This window comes from Corella eumyota, chromosome 7 (genome assembly GCF_963082875.1).
Source record: "Corella eumyota chromosome 7, kaCorEumy4.1, whole genome shotgun sequence".
Lineage (NCBI taxonomy): Eukaryota > Metazoa > Chordata > Ascidiacea > Phlebobranchia > Corellidae > Corella > Corella eumyota.
The window spans coordinates 10,513,856-10,533,293 of record NC_137496.1 but is presented as its reverse complement, the minus strand read 5'-3'; the positions used below and the strand labels follow the sequence as shown (position 1 = coordinate 10,533,293).

Sequence of the window (19,438 nt, the reverse complement as noted above, 5' to 3'; positions counted from 1 at the left end):
GAATCAAATTAAATTAATAAAAGTTGAGTCACCTCGAAAAATTACCTCGCCTACGAAAAATGAAGATTTTGACATAAAATGGCAGGCGGAGCAGTAATTTTCCAAAAAACAAAGAATAATTTTTAAATTTCGGTTTTAATTTAAATTATAAAAAATTAATTACAATATTATGTGCCTTTTTAGTATAAAAAGCACAAATATTAATATAATTAATAAATAAAATTAGACATAATAGTTTTGGTTAGCTTTCTGTAAAAGTAAATTTGAGATTAATAAATTCAACAAAAACACTTTAAAGGCCTTAAATAAATTCTAATAATTAACTTTACAATAGTTTTTAGATACCAAAAAAATAAAAACAACTTTTTATAAGGTAGTAAAAATTTACCAGAGACTAAAATATATTTTTTGTTTGACAACACTGGTTTCCAGGTGAACTAACAAAACTAAAAACAAAAAAAAATTATTAAGGCTAAAACTTTTACAAAATTGTTTTTAAATAAAAGAAACATATATTTTGTTGTTTAAAATCAACAATTTAATTATTCATAATACTTAAATTAACAAATCCCAGCTGTCAATTTTTTAAATTCCAACGTTAAAGATATTGTCAAAGAATTAAATAAATTAACAATTTATATTCTATAAAATTAATGAATCCAACTAATTTACATTTAAAATATAATGCATTTAAAATTTAAAAAGATTTACAATTTCTAAATGTTATAACTTAAAAAATACCAAGTTTTGGGAATTTTAAAAAACCAACAAAATGGCCGACACGGAAAGCACTTTATCAGCGACCACAGGAACCGAACAACAAGATGACCCCCTCTCTGAATTATCAGATGAACAACTCTTCAAAGAAGTACAAGATTTAATGTAAATATAATTTTTAACACTTCTAAAAAGGTGCCGCAACATGGAAGCAGTTGGGAACTAACCCAAAACATCATGTACTAAAGACAAGTGTTCTAACCACTACACCAAGCTACTGTTTTAATATAATAAAAATAATTTATTTGTTATAGAGGTGGAAATGATATTTTGCGGAATGAACTTGACATGTTAGAGACATTTTATCGAAGGGTTGAACCAAAAGAAACGAATAATTTTCAACCAGCAAATTACTTTACCCCAGTTTCTCAAGTCCAGGAGGTATTTGATTTTGTACTTAACAGTCCTTGCAGATCTCTCTTTTTATTTTTTGTATATATCTTTATCCTTAATGTGTAAAAGTCGAATGCGCGACTTAAACATAGATGAACATCAGTTACTTTGACCCAGTCTCGAGTTGCCTGTGGCAGTTTGGGATATTATAGATTATAATTGCCCAATAGTTATACTGCTAATTAAAGGTTGGCTCAGCAGGAGTTCATACCTTTTATAGCGCCTTACTCAAGGGCGCTACAGCATGAGGTCAGTGGGAATTGAATCCACGACCTCATGTGTGGTTTAGCAAGTGTTCTTACCACTACACCACGCTGCCAGTTTCTTGTACTTTATGGTTCTCAGTTATCTTCTGTAATTCATTGAATCAAAAAAATTAATAATCAAGTAGTTTTTTCCCTAAAGCTTAACTTTTATGTATTTTAGTCTCATGGTCGAAATCGAAAAAGATCGAAATCTCGCAGCAGTGCAATTGATAAACTACTGAAGTTGACTGCAGAACAGAAATGTGATATTGCTCAACGTGAGTTAGAGGAACTAAGAGATGATATTGACAAGTTTAAAGATGAATCTGAGAGAATACTAGACAATTACAGGGTGGGTTTTACAGACATATTGGCTTTACTACATAAGGTCCTGGGTTCAATCCCCACTGCTCTCATGCTATAGTGCCCTTGAGTAGGATGCTATAAACGGTATGAACTTCTGCTGAGCTAGCAACTTTCTGTACTCGGGACTGGGTTAGGGTAGCAAATTTTTATTTATGTTTAGGCCGTAAAGTTGACCTTTCCATATCTGGAAAATTAAATAGCCTATAAAAAATGTTAATGTAAAGTTACTAAACATTTTTAATTTGAAATCTTTTTTTTTTATTCCAAGGCCGGTCTAGAAGAAGCAGAATTACGAATCACGGAAATTAAGAAAGCAATGTATGAGTTTGATCGCGATATTTGTAAAGGTTCTGTTAACCCAAGGACAGAAAAAGTTGTGGCCGAAAAAGTGGTCCGATATTTTGAGGATAAGCTAAGATGGAGGGTAAGAAAATGTGAAAAGATTTTTTATCAATAATTTAAGCAATTTAAAATATTTATTTTTAATTTTTGTTTTTTAGGATACCTTAATTGAGAAACTAAGGTTGAAGAATTCAACTCTTAAAGTTCAGAAGAAAAAACTACAGTTACAGTTAAAACAGGTTTTAAAAAACTTCCCAATATGTGTTTTAAAAAAACTATGTTATGCAATAATTAAATCACAGGTATAATTACATAAGGTCCTGTCTTTAATCAACAGCGTGGTGTAGTGGTAAGAACATTTGCTACACCCCTATGATGTCGTGTGTTCAATTCCCACTGCTCTCGTGCTCTATAAACTGTAAAAACTCCTGCTGAGCCAGCACTTAATCAGCAGCATAATTATTGGGCAATTATAATCTATAATACCCCAAACTGCCACAGGCAACTCGAAACTGGGTCTGAGTAACTGATGTTACTCTATGTTTAGGTCGTGCATTCGACCTTCTCACATCGAGGATAAAGATATATACAAAACAAAATTTAAGGGGTAACTTATCTTACTTCATGCTTAAACTGTGAAGTCAACCTATCTACTAATCAATATCAAATTATAATCTCTTTATAACAAATAGAAAGAAGAAATGGGAGAAGTCCTTCATGAAGTTGACTTTAATCAACTCAAGATCGAGAACCAACAATATATCGAAAAAATCGAGGAAAAAAATCAAGAGTTATTAAGACTCAAGTTAATGGCAGGGGATACCCTGCAAATACTCAACAAAAAGAAGGTTATTTTGTTTAATTTTTTTTCATATTGTATTTGGGTTTAACTTAGGCTATGAAGATGCATAATGTTTTGTTATAAATTCATAGAAAAATCTGCACCAGTTGACAGCAGAAGCTGACGAACTTCACAAAGATATTACTTCGAAAAATGAAAAACTTGCTAACAACGAAGCTGAGACAATTACTGTTGAAAAGGTAACAAACCAATTTTAAATTTGAATTACATTTAAGTTCCAAATTTTAACCAGACAAGCATAGTAGTGTGATGATTCGAAAACTTAGTTTTACAAGAAGTTCTTGGTTCGATCCCCAGCTTTACTACAAGAAATTCTTGGTTCGATCTGGTACAGTGTGCTCGAGTAAGGTACTATAAACGAAATGAACTCCTGCTGAACTAATGCCTAATTAACAGCTTAATTATTAGGTTATACTTTTCTAATTAGGTTACAAATTATAATTTTCTTTATCCCGAACTGCCTAAGTCAACTTGATACTGGGTTTAGGTAACAAATGTTACTCTATGTATAGGCTATTAAAATAACTTTTTAACATCAAGGATTAATTTTTTTTTTTCAGGAACGGATTATTGCCGAAAAGAAAAACTTCAAATTAAGAAAAAGATTGACAGATTTCAAAGTACCTGATGTGCAGGAGTATGTGGTAAAGAAAGCCGACTTAAGAGACCTACAGAAAACTGTCAAAAGCTGGGAACGAAAAGTGGAAATTGCACAGGTAAAATTCATTTAAAAAACTGTTTTTAACACCAATTTTTCTGGATTTCTTTACTATATTGTGGACTTTTTCATAGCTAAAAACTAGTTTTAACATGATTTTTACCCTTTCAGATGGCTCTAAAGACACACAGAAAGTCCTGGCATCAACTATGGGCCCAGAATCAGCAAACAAGTACCTGGATGTCTGATATTGTATCATAAATTCACTTTATTCCCCACAATTTTAAGTTAAACTGTTTCTCATGTTGTACAAATTAATAAAAAATGGAAGTTTGCAAAACCTTGGTCATTTAGGTTGAAAACGTAATACAGTTGATATAGTTTTAAGTAGTTACCGGCCTTTAAAAATGGCAGATTTTTTCAGTCTTGAGAATAGAAAAACGATAAATTGCACAATTTTTTCCGGACTTTTGATTTGTTAGTAAAGAATTAAAAAAGTTAAACACCATATTTGTACCAATCACCAAATCATTATTACACCGAGGCTTCATAATTTCCAATAAAAAAAAAACAGTAAAAGAAAGCTTCAAATATAGTAAAAAAAGCTTCATAATTTTAATATTTTTAAGTACAAAATTCGTATTTTAGGCATAAAACGGGCTGCTTCATTTTGTAATCAGTTTTTAAAGCTTCACAATTGTTTTAGATTAAGGGAGAATTATAGAATTATGAAACTATTTGCTCGTAATAATAGGGAATATTGGTACTGGCGTACCAAAAGTGATTTCTACAAAATTCAACCAAATTTTTAAACGAAGCGATATTATTCTGACTCAGCAGATTTCCTGGTGACCCGTTTCCGTGGGGAACGGCGTGGTGAGGGGCTGTTTTCTAAAAATTATGTTCAAAAAAAAGATTTTTTAAAAACTAAACATACAAAATTTTGTAAATATTTAGTAAAGTTCTTACAGTCTTTAAAATTGGCCAAAAAAAAAACTAAAATAGCGTGGAAGCAGTGGGGATTAAACCCACTGCTTCAGGTAGTCACTTTCAATACTTTTTTATATCTTTAAATTGGGCATAAAAAACTGAAAACACGTGGAAGCAGTGGGAATCAAACCCACAGCTTGGGGTTGTCATTTAAATACCTAAACCAACTTGGCAGTGTGTTAAAAATATTAAACTTACTCATAGCTTTGAGAGTCTCTTCAGGTATCCACTGATAGTCAACGGGGCCGTTTGTGGTTCCCATTTCAACTGGAGAATTGGGGGCGGAGGTTGAGACAGTCGTCCTCTTCTTGCCTCCCTTCCTCTTTGATCCAAAGGTGTGATACAAACCAAGCACGATGAGGGCTCCGACAGCACATAACATCACAGTCATGAAGAATCTAACAAAAAATAAAATTGTTTTAATTAATAAGATGACATTGTCACTAAGTTCGATAGTCTTTAGACGTCTACACATAAGGTCCTATGTCTCCAACTTTTTAAATGTCATTTTTGGTCTAATGCTAACAGTGTTTTATTTTGTAAGACCGAAAAACCAATTAGCAGCTTAATAATATTTACTAGCAGTGTGGTGTAGTGGTCAGAACACTTGGCTTTATAACATAAGGTCCTGTGTTCAATATACATTGCTTTCATGCTGTAGCACCCTTAAGTAAGGCGCTATAAACGGAATGAACTCCTGCTAAGCCGGCACTTAATTAGCAGCTTAATTATCGGCAACTAATATTTATAATATCCCAAACTACCCAAAGTCATCTTAAGACTGGGTCGGGGAAACTGATGTTACTTTCCGAGTAGGCCGTAAAGTCTACTTTACCACATCAAAGATAAATTTATACATTGATTACTTACGTTTCAGCATCTACTCCTTCTTCATTTTCAATAACTTGAATAGTTTGGTTATAAACTGCATCTCTGTAAACATTATCCTCCTACAACACAAATTTGTAAATTTATAAGGTGAAGTATATATATGTATACTAGACAGACATATACTAATACCTATATTGTTGAATGAAAATTTCTCTAAAACTGTAAGTCCGAAAATGCCATTTTACCAACAATGATATTTCTAATTAACTTTCTTTTACCCCAACCGTCTTCAACTCAAAAATACAAGATAGGTCTATTCGAAAAAACTTACAGCATCTTTGTAGTTTACGTTGACGATAAGACCAAAAGATCTTCCTCCTGCCAACTCTCCTGGAGTAAAGATGTAGTTGAATGATCCCTCCTTGCCAGCATCGATCATCTTATTCGGAGCAATCACCGTAAACTAAAAAAAAATGTTAAAATTTTTATAAGAAAAAAAACAAAAAAACTGCCATTTGTGGTGCGTTAACAAATATTTGTTGAAAGTTGTGACAATATTACGTAATTTTTAACACTTACATTTTGAATAACATAAGAAAAGTCTTGTGGATATCTGAATGAAGCATCAATGGATGTGATAATAAAGTTATTTGATCCAGTATTGGCAAAGTGAATAAAAGCGTTGGATTTTTTTCCGGCAATTAGAACAGCTAAAATGTACAAATTATTGATTAAAAAAAAGATTTACTTTTATATAAAACAAAATTCAAGGGGGTTTCCTTAAGCATAGACACTCTAAAAACAGTGGGTATCAAAATTAGGACCACATGTTGCAATCCTAAAGCAATGGAAATCAAACCCAGAACCACATGTAGTGATCCTAATCCACATACCATAAAGATTTTTTTGAGAAACCCAGAAAAAATTAGATTAAACTCACGTTCTGGGCCAGTATGAAACAAAATGTTGGTGTCTGCTTCTCTATGAGCTGTGATGACTTCCACTTCATCTTCCTCTTCTCCCTGAAATATCAAATAAGATAAAAAGAGTCCTCCAAAAAAATTTTTTTTAATTTTTATTATATATATAATTTTTTTTGATGAAGTTTGACTAACTTACCGCTGCCGGAGCATTATCTTCCTCTTCTCCTTCTTCCTCAACGACTCCTTCATCATCATCTTCTTCTTCTACCTCTCCTTCCTCCTCATCTTCAACAACATCTTCCTCGGCATAAACTAAAAATAAAAAAATGAGTTAATATTTATTTTAGTATTTATTTATCCTCGAAGGCCGACTTACGACCTTAACGTAAGAGTAACCTCTGTTACCCTGACCCAGTCTTACGTTGACTGGCAGTTTGGGACAGTATTAATTATAATGGTCCAATAATTAAACTGCTGATTCTTTTTTTGGTTTGCAGGACTTTATACGGTTTTCAGGGCCTTTTTTAAGGGTGCTACATCAGAGCAGTGGGGATCGAAACCAGGACCCCATGTGTTGAAGCCAGGTGTTCCAACCACAACATCAAGCTGACAGTATACTATTTTGTAAATTCTTAATAAAAAAATAAAATTGCGGAACACATTTAGACAAATTAGTTTCAAAAATATTAATAATTACCTTTTTGAATGAATGGTGCAGTGGTTAAAGCAAATAGAAAAAGTAAAGTAAGATTTGGCAATAATTTAAACATATTTGATAGAAATTTATATTAACTAAAACGAACTTTATAAAAATATTTCCTAAAAATATAAAATAAAAAACTAATTAAATCAGGTAAAATAATTAAAATTTAAATTTGTTAATTATTTTTTTTATATTTAGATAGTTTAAACAGTCAAAGGAAAAAATTTACAAAAAAATAAAAAATTGACTGTCAAGTGAAAAAAATTAAATTTTGTCGTTTTTTGCAATTTTTTTACTAAATTAAATAAATATCTGACAAGCAAACCGTTACGCTAACTGCTTAATACCTTAGGCACTTACAATTAACTGTATACAGCTCGCAAACATGTAGTAACAAATAAATACGATCCCCCTGAAACTTTTTTTCATCGAAAACGTCAAAATCGTAAACGAAAGCCGGTGCGTGGAAGCGTCACTAGACCATGACAAAATTGACGTCATCAACGATTTACACGTAGGTGAAGTGTGGCCACATTTGGCGCGCGAGATTAAATAACCAAAAGTTACAAAAAAACATTAAAATATATTCTTAAAACTGTATAAAATAATGTATTTTAAAATACTTAAATACAAAAATATTCTAAACAATAATATATAATAAAACTTTAAATTTTTAACTTGATGTGTTTAAAAACATTTAACGTACATATATCCAAAGAACTCCCCTGCTTAATCGTTTAATGTTATAGTTATCGCTAATAATTAACTCAGATTGCGAGTTATTAAAAAGGTGACGTGGTTATGAAATGTAAGACTAGGGGCAGAAATAATCTTAAGTAGCTGAAGAAATTTTAACAATATAAAATCACATCTAAGAATTTATTAGAAAAACAAGTGTGTTCGGAATTAAAATATGACGTCATATAATCTGTATAATTAAGAATGTTGGTATTTATTTAAAAGCATTTAAAATATTAAATGTGCTAAGTGGTATAAAAATATAAAATAGATAACTAATACAAACTAAAGGTAAAAATATAACAGCCAGATTTACAAGTGCAATTTTTTTCAGCTATTTCGGATAAATTTTAGTTGATCATAGTCCAATAAAAAAGTACATTATTTCCGTATTAAATTAACTTTAATGTTAGGGCTATTAAGTAAGCTTTAGTTAAACTATATTTAGTAACAAGACCCAGTTAGTACAAAATCTAGCGTAAAAATTTAGTGAGTCGGTTCTAACTTTTTTAGATTTAATTTTTTTGAGGACATAATACAAAAAAGAAAAAGTCGCTTAAGCCAACATTTTCATTCAAGTAAATAAAAGTTGTACTGAGATCACTTAAAGTATTTTGTTTGCTTAGTAAACATTAAAGGAACTTTATTGTTATTTTATAGGTGGCTATACTAAAAACTATGTAAGCGGGGTGTTTTAATAGTGAAGGCAAAATGGTTCGGATACGGTTAAGAAGTTTTATGCTATGCAGTGTCTTGTTCGTTAACTTGTTTTTTATATGCTTTGTCACATTTAAATTAAATTACAAGGTGGGTTATTACTTTACTTTAACTTTACAGTAAAGTATTATAGTAATTTGAAAAAGTGTTAAGAAAATTATAAATTTGAAAATTTGAAAAAAGTGTTAAGAAAATTATAAAATTTGAAATACTAAATGCTTGTGTAATTTTGTCAAATAGTTACTATGTAAATACAGTATTAGTATTTAAGTATCTATTTCATAATTGTGATAAGCTTACTGTTTTAAAAATTAAACTGATAAACACTTTAATCATATTGTATGATTATTGCTTTAACTGACAAATTTTTAGGAATTTTTGGTTAAATCGAACAACATTCGAAGCATAACAACAACAACTCAGCTTCGAAATACAAACGAACTACTAGTTGAACAGCCTGAATTGCTAAATGTTTTAAGAGAAAGAGCTAAAAACATGAAACAAACGTGCTTAGATTCGGGCAAAAATAGCGAACCCCTTAACTTTAAAGGCTTAAAGTAAGTTATATATGTAATTTTGCTTTTAAATTATAACAACTAATAATTTAAAGTATTTATAGACGTGTCTATTGTAACAAATCTAAAAGAAAATGGCACAATTTGTTACTTCTTGATTTTAGAAATACGGAATGGCCTTGGATCTATGTTTCACATAAATACAAATTACTGTATTGTCAGCTGCCCAAAGTCGGTACTAGCAACTGGTTAAAGATATTCGCTTGGTTAGAACACGACAATACTACAGTAGACGTTAAGAACATACACGAAAAACCGCTTCTACTACTTTCCTATCTCAACAAAGCAGAAAGAGAACGAGTCTTAAGTTCCTATACTAAATACATGGTCGTCCGAGAACCATTTTCACGGTCTTTATCGGCTTATAAAGACAAGTTTCTGCCCCATAAAGGTCAAGCAACGTCAGTTTTTAAAGCACTGGCGAAAAGAATTGTAACGCGGTACAGAAACTCGACTGGCAAAAACGTTGAGGAGGGTACTAAAACAACTGACGTGCCGACATTTGAAGAATACGTTAAATATTTGGTCGACCCTGACTACTTGGAAGTACCAACACATTACTCCGAGCCACGACATTGGGAACCCCAATGCAATCTATGCTACCCTTGCAATATTGACTACGACTTTCTACTTAAAATTGAGACGGTCGAAAAGGAATCAGACGTTCTATTACAGTTCATAAACGCACCAAAACATATTAAATACCCAAAAGGGAACGAAGTAGTCGTAGTAAAAAACAACAAAAGTGATAAAAAGTATAGTTCATTGAATATGGAATATTATTCTAAAGTTAAGCCACATTTAGTAAATCAGTTATATCATTATTATAAAAATGATTACGACTTGTTTGATTATGCGCCACCTCCTCAATTTTAAATAAAATTTAGTTTTATATTTAATTATAGAAGTAATTTATAGTGCTATTTAGAATTTATTTTTTGTATTTTGCTTCTTTTAATTTATGCTTTTTCAATACATTAATTTCATATAAGTATTATTGTCAAGTAGTTTGTTATTTCGATTTTAATGCCCAGACAGATATCTATCTAATTAAAACAAATACATTAACATCTCTTTAATACATTATAATTAAGTTAATTAGGCGGTTAAATAAGTCTATGTTTAAGTGTAATACCTTATATTTATCTAATGACGACGTTGACGTACATCCGTATAATAATTGGCAGCGTGGCGTAGTGGTTAAGGCGCTTCGACCTTACGTTGCAAAGTCTTTGGTTCGATTCCCATCGTCTCCATTCCGTATTGTCTTTTAGATAAAGGGCTATTGTACAGCGCATATTTATATATGTTATACGAATAGACACTTATCTGCGAGTATATGATCTACAAACAGCAGCTTGCTTGCAAAACTTAAAAAAGACAATCCTTAAAAAGCTGTGTACACAATACCACCTAATTAAAAAAATAATTAATATATACCCCCTTCTATTAATTAATATATAAATATTATTTCAACGTAACTCTATTGAAAAAAAAATTCATATTCTGTGGCGCATATTAATAAGAAAATCCCTGTTTTTAAATGTGACACATAGTGCAGATATAACCCCTGTTTAATTATTATTTTCAGCAAAAAACTGTTCAAGAATAGAAGCATTTCTTAATATTTATTACAAAAACTACAGCAATAAAATAATCTTAATTTAAAACATAAAATATATAAAAGAATTTGGCACAAAATAAATTGGGGTTATAGCTAAATGTGACCAATATAGAAAGGAATTGTTATTATGAAACTTTGTTAATTAGAAAAAAACTGACAAACTTTATAAAAGGGTTAGAAAATTGGAAGAGGGGGGTTAAAAATAAAATGGTCAGGGGTTAAAAATTAACCCCTTGTCGGTGTTTTTATTGTCATAAGCTGCTTGTTCATTATACAAAAAAAACGACATTTAAAACTAATTTTTAACGACCAAAATTTTTTCATTTAGTTTCAACCCTACCTCAAATGTTTTCCGCATTAAAATGCAAAAAATTTCAATGAATTAATCTTGTCACGTAGTGACTCTTGCAGATTCCAATACCTCAATACCTACAAACCTCTCAGTGCATATAATGTACTTTTAAAATCTCAACCCAATCTGAACACTCAATTAATTCGAAACAACAAAAATTGTGCTAATAATGATGAAATAAATAACTGTGTGGATAGTATGGCAAGGCCATTTGAGCATTTAAACGGCTTGATGCCTCAATTTTCAGACAATAATCACGTTTCAACGTCTACCTCTACTAACATACAAAGATCCAACGCAAATCTCGAAAATATGTTGAACGGTTATAGTTTATTTACGCAGTCAAACGCAAGCGAGACGCTGCAATCGCAGCAAAACGAAGCCGCCTTTCCGTCGTTTCTAATCGGGAGTATTTTTGAAGCAATGTCAATACAAGATGACACTAAAGATCAGAAGAAACAAAGTTGCACGTGTGATGATGGAATACAAGCTGACTCGTATTGTAAAGACTGCCAGGAGCATTTATGTCAACGATGCGTCTCTGCTCACTACAGAGTTAGACTAACTAGAGATCATACAATAATTAAGGTAGTAAAACCATTTTTTAAATGTTCTTAACATTTTATATATATTTATCCTCGATGTGGGAAGGTCAAATGCGCGCCCTAAACATAGAGTAACATCAGTTACTCTGACCCAGTCTTTAGCAGTTTGTAATATCATAGATTATAATTGCCCGGTAATTACGCTGCTGATTTCGTGCTGGCTCAGCAGGAGTTTATACCCTTTAGAGCGCCTTATTCGAGGGTGCTACAGCATGAGAGCAGTGGGGATTGAACCCACGACTTCTTCCATGTTGTAACGCCCCCAAGTTGTATGTTAACAAAGTATATCAGGCTCAAAATTCTTTTTATAAAAATCTTCTATTTGTTTAGGCCTCAGAAAAAACTGAAATAATGTCGGACAACCATCACCACATGCTCCCATACCTCTTATCTCCCCCTCCAAATGAAAACCCTTTTAACTTATGTTTAATCCACTCAACTGAAACTCTGCATAATGTATTCTGTAATACATGCTCTGTGGTAAGACTAGCTTAACTGTTATACCTATATAGAAAGAATATAAGTGTAAGTTAAACATACCTTTAAAATAATGGACCTCTAACTTATGTTTAATCTTCCTTTTAAGGCTATTTGCAACCAGTGCATATTATATGACCATAATGGGCACGATTTCCAGTATCTACATCAATCTGTTGACGGAAATAAAACTGCTACGCTTTCCATTATAAATGATGTACAGTAAGTCACCTGATTTTTTTTCATATTTTTTTCCCCGATGTGGGAAGGTTGACTTCGTGATCTAAACATAGAGTAACATCAGTTACCCCGACCAAGTCTTGAGTTGCCTAAAAATTAACCTGTTGATGAGGTGTTGGCTTAGCAGGAGTTTACAGGACCTTACTTAAGGGGACTACAGCATGAGAGCAGCAGGGATCAAACCCAGGACCTTATTTGGTGAAGCAAAGTGTTTTGATCACTACACCACGCTGTTGGCGATTTTATTCCTAGTTAACCAGGTGATTTTTTGTAGAAAAAGTCTTGAAAAGATAGAGCAATGCACACTCGAAGTTCAACAAATGATGGACCAAGTTCTAGCAAGAAGTAAAAATACAATCACTGAAGTTAGGTCAATGATACATAACCACATGGTCGCTTTGGAACAAAGAGAAAGAGATCTAATTAACGAAGTTGACCAAGTCAGAATGGTGGGTAAAAAAATAACGTCAAAAAAAGTTGCCATGCGCCTCTTTTTATATATTTTTAAGATATTGAAATAAATGCTGTTTTATTGCAGGCAAAATGTCGGATTCTTAACGCGCAAATCGAGAAATTGAAACAATATTCATGTAACTTAAAACTTAGTGTTGAAGACACTAAAGAATTGATTAAAACTGGAAATGGAACGAACATTAACAAAGGTAATTTTAGTTTGGGGATATATTTATCATTTTCCGGCAGCATGATGTAGTGGTTAGAACACTTGGCTTTACTACACAAGATTGTAGGTTCAAACCCTGCTACTACCATAAGCCAAAACCACTTTGCAGGTAAATTATTGGCTAATTAAACTATTATCATACCAAAATATCCAACTACAATGCTTAGGCTGGGTTGGGGTTACAATGTTACTCTATGTTTAGGGGGTCGACTGAAAATGAGGGAACGGAAAATGAAGGAACCGGAAAATGAAGGAACGGAAAATGAAGGAACGGAAATTGAAGGAAAGTGAAAAAAGGAGTAGCGGAATCCTAAAAAAATAAAACGCGGAAATACCGTTGACTGTTTATTTAGGTTTACTGTCATTTATTTGAGAACTGATAAGCGATAATGAGTTAATTTTTATTACCCCAGCATACCCTAACCCTCTTCTATAAAATGCCCGTTTATTTCTAAAATAATATCGACTTAAATACAAATAAATAGTCAACGGTATTTCCGCGTTTTATTTTTTTAGAATTCCGCCTCTCCTTTTTTCACTTTCCTTCAATTTCCGTTCCTTCATTTTCCGGTTCCTTCATTTTCCGTTCCTTCATTTTCCGGTTCCTTCGTTTTCCGTTCCTTCATTTTCCGGTTCCTTCATTTTCCGTTCCTTCAATTTCCGTTCCTTCATTTTCCATTCCCTCAAATTCCGCGTCCCCTGTTTAGGCAGTAAAGTTAAATTAATAAAATATATATTTGAAAATTCTTACTTCTACATTTAATCCAAATTACTATTTCCACAGCAAAAGATAAACTTCAAACAGAGATCCTCAAATTATCTCATGTTAACCCTCCTATTACCCCATTTGACGACGACGTTGTTACCTTAAATGTTCCAGACCCTTCTCTTTATCTTGCTATAAGCTCTCTAGGAGAAATAAAAAGCTCTATCAGTGCTCAGCACAGTTTACTAACTCGGGATGGGGTCAATTCGAATAATAATACAAATGTTGTATTGTCTGGAAGTGCTGTTTCGTTTACAATAATTGCAAGGTAAATATGTTTATAATTGTGTTGTTTTATGGGCCAGAACATTTTGCTTTACTACGTGAGGTTCTGGGATCGATCCCTACTGCTCTCATGCCGTAGCGCCCTTGAGTAAGGCGTCAAAAATTGAATAAACTTCTGCTGAGCCAACACTTAATCAGCAGCTTAATTATCAAGCAATTATAATCTATAATATTTAAAACTGGCAAAGTCAACTCGAGACTGAGTCGGGGTAACAAATGTTACCCTATGTTTAAGTTGTGAAGTTGACCTTCCAACACCGAGGATAAATAAATTAAAAGAGAAATTATTTTTTATAATTTAGAGATCATCTTGGTAACACAGCCATTTTAAACTCACCCGAAAAATTTGAGGTTTTTTTACGCACCCCAAACCTAACCCCAATTTACCCCGACGTAATAGACAGTGGAAATGGACAATACATATTTCGTGCTCACTTATTAATAGAAGGAGAGTACTTGGTATCAGTAACATACAGAGGGGTCCCTATATGCGAGAGTCCTTATGTTATAAAAGCTAAGCAGAGTGTGAATTATGCAAAGAGGTTGAACGGGCCAAGTTTTGTGTTTGGGAAAGAAGGTGATGAACCGGGGGAGTTGTGTCGACCGTGGGGAATATGCTCTAACGCTCAGGTAAATAATTACAAATTTACGTTTTTTCCGGAAAATAAATTTTTTGATTTTATTTTCTTACCCCTTTTTGATATTTATTTATCCTAGATGTGGGAAGGTTGAATTCGTTACCCCAACCTTAGTCTAGATTATAATTACCCGATAATTAAGCTGCTGATTAAGTATTGGCTCAGCAGGAGTTCATACTGTTTATAGCGCCTTACTCAAGGGCTCAACAGCATGAATGCAGTTGAAATCAAACCCAGGACTTTATGTAGCAAAGTCAAGTGTTCTGACCACTACTCCATGCTGCTGGTTAATTCTTTTCTCTAAATAAACACCCTTTTTTCATTTAGGGATACCTTATCGTAGCAGACAGGAGTAACAATCGCATCCAAATCTTCTCTCCAACCGGGACCTTTCATCATCAATTCGGGAGCCAGGGAAGTGAACCGGGTAAATTTGATCGTCCAGCGGGTGTCGCTGTTGACCTGCAAGGCAATGTGGTTGTAGTTGATAAAGACAACCACAGAATACAGGTAAATAAAAAGTATAATACTAGCTAAGTGATAAAGTAATACAAGCCCTGCCGGAAGAGGTCCTGGGTTCGGTCACCAGTGCTTGCTTGTTCAAGTCCTTATTCTAATGAAAAGAATACTCAATAGCCAACCCTACGGTCGGGATTTTAATTGTTGTAATATCGCAATATTAACCAATGAGCTCCAATATATATATTTCTTTTATGTTTTAAAATTTAATGTATTTAGGTTTTTAAATTTGATGGAACGTACTTGCATAATTTTGGTGAAAAGGGAGCCAAAAGTGGTCAGTTTAATTATCCATGGGATGTTGCTGTCAACTCAAACGGTATAATTGCCGTCACTGACACAAGGAATCATAGAATTCAACTTTTTTCTTCAGAGGGCCTGTTTATCAACAAATATGGGTTTGAAGGTAATTAAAAGTAAAAACATATATTAAAAAATTTTAAGATCGACAATGTAATTTAATCAGCAGCTTAATTATCGGTCAATTATAATTTATAATATCCCAAACTGCCAAAGAAAACTTGAGACTGGGTCAGGGTAACAAATGTTACTCTACATTTAGTTCGTGAAGTCGACCTTCGCACATCAAGAATAAATAAATACAAAAAAAAAATATGACAGTGATATTTTTTTAAAGAAAACTTTATTAATTTTATTCTAGGGCCGATGTGGAAGCATTTTGACTCACCACGTGGTATTGCATTTGCACATGATGGTCAGATAGTGGTAACTGACTTCAATAATCATCGACTTGTGATAATTCAACCGGATTTAATGGCTGCGAGATACTTGGGTGCAGAGGGTAGCCAAAGTCTACAATTTCTAAGGCCACAGGTGCGTTAATGTTTATACTTAAGGTATGTTGTAGTGGTTAAAATACTTGGCTGCACTACATGGGGTCCTGGGTTTGATCCCCACTGCTCTCATGATGTAGTGCCTTTAAGTAAGGTGCTATGAAATCCTGCTGAGCCAACACTTAATCAGCAGCTTGATTATCGGTTAATAATAATCAATAATATCCCAATCTGTCAAAGTCAACTCAAGACTGGATTGCAGTTACAAATGTTACTCTATGTTTAAACGGTGAAGTCGACCTTTCCACATCGAGGATAAATAAGTCTAAAAACTAAGATAAAATAAATCGTAATTTACTTCTGAATTAATTCCAGGGTGTTGCTATTGACAACGAAGGAAATATTGTAGTCGCCGACTCCCGCAACAATCGCTTGCAAGTTTTCACGCCAAGCGGAACCCTAGTGGCCATGTTAGGGAACAATCCACTTCACGGTTCGCCGCAGATGGATCGACCTTCAGGGATCACCGTCACCCCTTGTGGTAGGATCGCGGTGGTCGATTTTGGGAACAACAGAGTGATTGTCTATTAAAAAAAAAAACTTTCATGATTTTTCTAAAATTTTTTTCAGTGAATTTTTAAGCAATTTAATATAAGTTAGAATAATATAAAAGTCCATTTATCATTTAGCATTCAAAAATTCATTGTTTATATATAAATATATTCTCTTAAATGTTCCATTTTTGCTAGATTTACTTTGCAATCGCTGTTTAAAGTTCCTTTGATTATTTAAATATTTCAATATGCCCCATTGTAAGAAGAATAATATTCAACAAAAAATGGGGCATATTTATAAATATTGTTTTTTTTAAGTAGTTTTGTTTGTATAAAATAGAATTTTTCTTTTTTTTAATATGAGAAAAATTACTGTCTTGATTTTAAAATTTTTTTCGGAAAAATTTTGGAAATTTTTTGTTTTTAAATCAAATCGATATAAAATAAAAATCTCAACAAACCTGGTTAATTTTCGTAGAAAATAATCTTGGTTTGTTGATTGTATACCTCCTAATTTTTAATACCTCATATTATACCTTTTAAAGGGGAATTACCTCAAGGAAATAACAAAAGTTGACCTGCTGTCCTGGTGTAAGTCCTTTAATCAAAAATATGTTGCCATTACTATTCTGTACAAAATTCGTATTTATTATCGAGTTAAAAAAATCTAAAAAAAATTTGCCTTTTTTTTGTAAAAATTTTTTTGTTGCTGTTTATATTGATGTATATGTGTAGGTTGCAAAGCTATCCTTTATTAAAGCTCTACCTCTTTCAAAATCAACAACTCAAGTGTGTTAATATGCATAGCACATTTAACATTAACATCTGCACAAAGTGTAGTTAACCGTTATCAGGAATTTCAAAAAACGACAAAAATTTTGCCAATTTGTTTTCTCCCAATATCAAAGCAATAAAAATGTATTTAGTATTAATTTTTGATTTTAAATCTGATGTAATGGACTATCTAAATTTGAATCTTGCTATAGGACACTTTATATTATTGTTAGCCTCAAAAAAATTATATTATTTTTAAGTACTCAATAACTAACATGTAATAGTGTATTTAATACCGACAGAACCTTTACATAAAAAACAATATCTTAAAATTTTATTTGCTTGCTGTTTTATTATATTTGTTGTTAAATGCTAAGCAAAATGTCGTTTGTATAAGTTGTATATCTGTTCGTGCACTATTTACTTAAAGTTCCAAAAACTAGGAGTTCCAAAACTTAACACATAGTGTTTTTAAATGTAAATATGACTGTAAAATAATGTATTTTATTTAGTGTGTTTTATAATTACTCAAAACTAATATTATTGTAAATATATTGATTCATAATTTTTATAAAAAAAAATTGAAATTTTGATTTAAAATCTGTATTAAAATTTTGAATTTTTGATAACTTAATTTGCAAAATATTACAATAACATTTTATTGTTTATAAACATTTAATTAGTTAAGTTTTTATGTAATTTTTATATTAAGAAAATGATATAATAGGTCGCTTATCAAAAAATTCATAAATTCAAGTATTTAATATTACATATATACATTATTCAAAATTTTTAAAGGTTTTATTCTGGATTCATAACTGCATTTTTTGGTATTTTTTTTAGTTTATTATGTTAATTTGTTAAAAAGTTGCAAACCAAAGTTTACTTGTAAATAAATCAATTTATCACTGCTTTAAACTAGTTTTATTTTAGGATAAAAATCAAATTTTAAAAACAAGAAAAAAAAATGCAAATCTAATAAAATTTCTTGTTTAAATAGTTCTGTAATTTGCTTAATATAGTCATTTTAAAATTAAAATATTACTTTTATGTCTTAATTCTCAATTTTGATTTTTTTAATAGGACTTAACATGGCATCCAAAATAATTTGAATTAATAAGTCAAAACACTTAAAAAAATTATATTAAATTGTTTAATAATAAAATATATATATTTAAAATTTAATGTTTTTAAAACCATATTTTTATTGCATTATTTAAATAAATAAAAGTATGATATAAAAGTGTATATGCTATATAATAATAAACATATACCAATATTAGAAAGTAAATGTATTACTCACTTATATATAATTTCCTGTTATCCAGAGCGCAGAAGAGTTTTAAGTGGGAGCTGAAGGAAATAAATATTTAATCACAAATCATATAAGTTCATATTAAAAAAAAGTTATATTAATGTGCCATATTTTTTTATATATCTTTATCCTTGATGTGGAAAGGTCGAATACATGACCTAAACATAGAGTAAAAACAGTTACCCTGACCCAGTCTTAAGTTGCCTTTGGCAGTTTGAGTTGCCTTTAACAGTTACCCCGACCCAGTCTTGAGTTGCCTTTGGTAGTTTGGAATATTATTGATTATAATTTCCTAAATTGCTTGAATACAACCTTACTTTTCTAAAAAAAATAAACAACAAGTGAAAATTAGATAAATAAATGGGCTACATAAGCCCTTGGTTCGATTTCAACTGCTTCCAATAAATAAACAAATTAACAGTTAAAAAAGCTATACTGGCAATGTTTTTGGGGACAGAATGTCAATATAATATAAATAATATAATGAAATAAATATATATATAATACTAATTGTCATACAAATTGTCTTTGTACAAGTTTATTTTTATTATAATACTAAACCAACAAATTGATATAAAAATTGAAAAGTAAAAGTTATTAATCACAGATGCAATTTCCTGTCATCCAAAGTGCAAAAGAGTTTTATGTGGGTTCCCAGCTATAAACATTGGGTGGGTTGATTCCTTTTTATCC

General features: G+C 31.5%; 4 protein-coding genes across 4 annotated transcripts; 3 read left to right on the top strand and 1 right to left on the bottom strand.

Annotated features, from left to right (window-relative positions):
* Window positions 1–708: 708 nt before the first annotated feature.
* On the top strand, window positions 709–3,984 carry LOC145760012 (cilia- and flagella-associated protein 263-like). Its single transcript, XM_082573877.1, has 9 exons — window positions 709–882; window positions 1,032–1,158; window positions 1,597–1,767; window positions 2,050–2,205; window positions 2,282–2,362; window positions 2,816–2,971; window positions 3,057–3,164; window positions 3,546–3,701; window positions 3,815–3,984. The coding sequence occupies exons 1-9, from the start codon at window positions 773–775 to the stop codon at window positions 3,902–3,904; spliced, it is 1,155 nt and encodes a 384-aa protein (XP_082430003.1). The 5' UTR covers window positions 709–772; the 3' UTR covers window positions 3,905–3,984.
* Window positions 3,892–7,208, bottom strand: LOC145760018 (translocon-associated protein subunit alpha-like). Its single transcript, XM_082573884.1, has 8 exons — window positions 7,085–7,208; window positions 6,584–6,699; window positions 6,405–6,486; window positions 6,044–6,174; window positions 5,796–5,927; window positions 5,504–5,583; window positions 4,832–5,031; window positions 3,892–4,534 (listed from the first exon to the last, which is right to left on the bottom strand). The coding sequence occupies exons 1-8, from the start codon at window positions 7,155–7,157 to the stop codon at window positions 4,467–4,469; spliced, it is 882 nt and encodes a 293-aa protein (XP_082430010.1). The 5' UTR covers window positions 7,158–7,208; the 3' UTR covers window positions 3,892–4,466.
* A 1,331-nt stretch (window positions 7,209–8,539) lies between these two features.
* LOC145760329 (carbohydrate sulfotransferase 14-like) lies at window positions 8,540–10,031 on the top strand. The gene is made up of 3 exons (XM_082574192.1): window positions 8,540–8,635; window positions 8,918–9,102; window positions 9,225–10,031. The coding sequence occupies exons 1-3, from the start codon at window positions 8,540–8,542 to the stop codon at window positions 9,994–9,996; spliced, it is 1,053 nt and encodes a 350-aa protein (XP_082430318.1). The 3' UTR covers window positions 9,997–10,031.
* A 722-nt stretch (window positions 10,032–10,753) lies between these two features.
* On the top strand, window positions 10,754–17,952 carry LOC145759992 (E3 ubiquitin-protein ligase TRIM71-like). Its single transcript, XM_082573856.1, has 11 exons — window positions 10,754–11,684; window positions 12,032–12,181; window positions 12,288–12,400; window positions 12,693–12,867; window positions 12,957–13,080; window positions 13,885–14,134; window positions 14,454–14,781; window positions 15,117–15,299; window positions 15,528–15,714; window positions 15,970–16,142; window positions 16,478–17,952. The coding sequence occupies exons 1-11, from the start codon at window positions 11,295–11,297 to the stop codon at window positions 16,691–16,693; spliced, it is 2,289 nt and encodes a 762-aa protein (XP_082429982.1). The 5' UTR covers window positions 10,754–11,294; the 3' UTR covers window positions 16,694–17,952.
* The last annotated feature ends 1,486 nt before the right edge of the window (window positions 17,953–19,438 follow it).

Excerpts from the sequence above, each read along its gene's own strand:
- LOC145760012 (XM_082573877.1), top strand. The coding sequence starts at position 773 with ATGGCCGACACGGAAAGCACTTTATCAGCGACCACAGGAACCGAACAA. Across the intron at positions 883-1,031 it reads AAAGAAGTACAAGATTTAAT|AGGTGGAAATGATATTTTGC; the intron begins GTAAATATAATT and ends TATTTGTTATAG. Across the intron at positions 1,159-1,596 it reads CAGTTTCTCAAGTCCAGGAG|TCTCATGGTCGAAATCGAAA; the intron begins GTATTTGATTTT and ends TATGTATTTTAG.
- LOC145760018 (XM_082573884.1), bottom strand. The coding sequence starts at position 7,157 with ATGTTTAAATTATTGCCAAATCTTACTTTACTTTTTCTATTTGCTTTA. Across the intron at positions 5,584-5,795 it reads ACGTAAACTACAAAGATGCT|GAGGATAATGTTTACAGAGA; the intron begins GTAAGTTTTTTC and ends TTTGTGTTGTAG. Across the intron at positions 5,032-5,503 it reads GAAGGAGTAGATGCTGAAAC|ATTCTTCATGACTGTGATGT; the intron begins GTAAGTAATCAA and ends ATTTTTTGTTAG.
- LOC145760329 (XM_082574192.1), top strand. The coding sequence starts at position 8,540 with ATGGTTCGGATACGGTTAAGAAGTTTTATGCTATGCAGTGTCTTGTTC. Across the intron at positions 8,636-8,917 it reads CATTTAAATTAAATTACAAG|GAATTTTTGGTTAAATCGAA; the intron begins GTGGGTTATTAC and ends ACAAATTTTTAG. Across the intron at positions 9,103-9,224 it reads CTTAACTTTAAAGGCTTAAA|AAATACGGAATGGCCTTGGA; the intron begins GTAAGTTATATA and ends TCTTGATTTTAG.
- LOC145759992 (XM_082573856.1), top strand. The coding sequence starts at position 11,295 with ATGGCAAGGCCATTTGAGCATTTAAACGGCTTGATGCCTCAATTTTCA. Across the intron at positions 12,868-12,956 it reads AAGTTGACCAAGTCAGAATG|GCAAAATGTCGGATTCTTAA; the intron begins GTGGGTAAAAAA and ends GTTTTATTGCAG. Across the intron at positions 14,135-14,453 it reads TCGTTTACAATAATTGCAAG|AGATCATCTTGGTAACACAG; the intron begins GTAAATATGTTT and ends TTTATAATTTAG.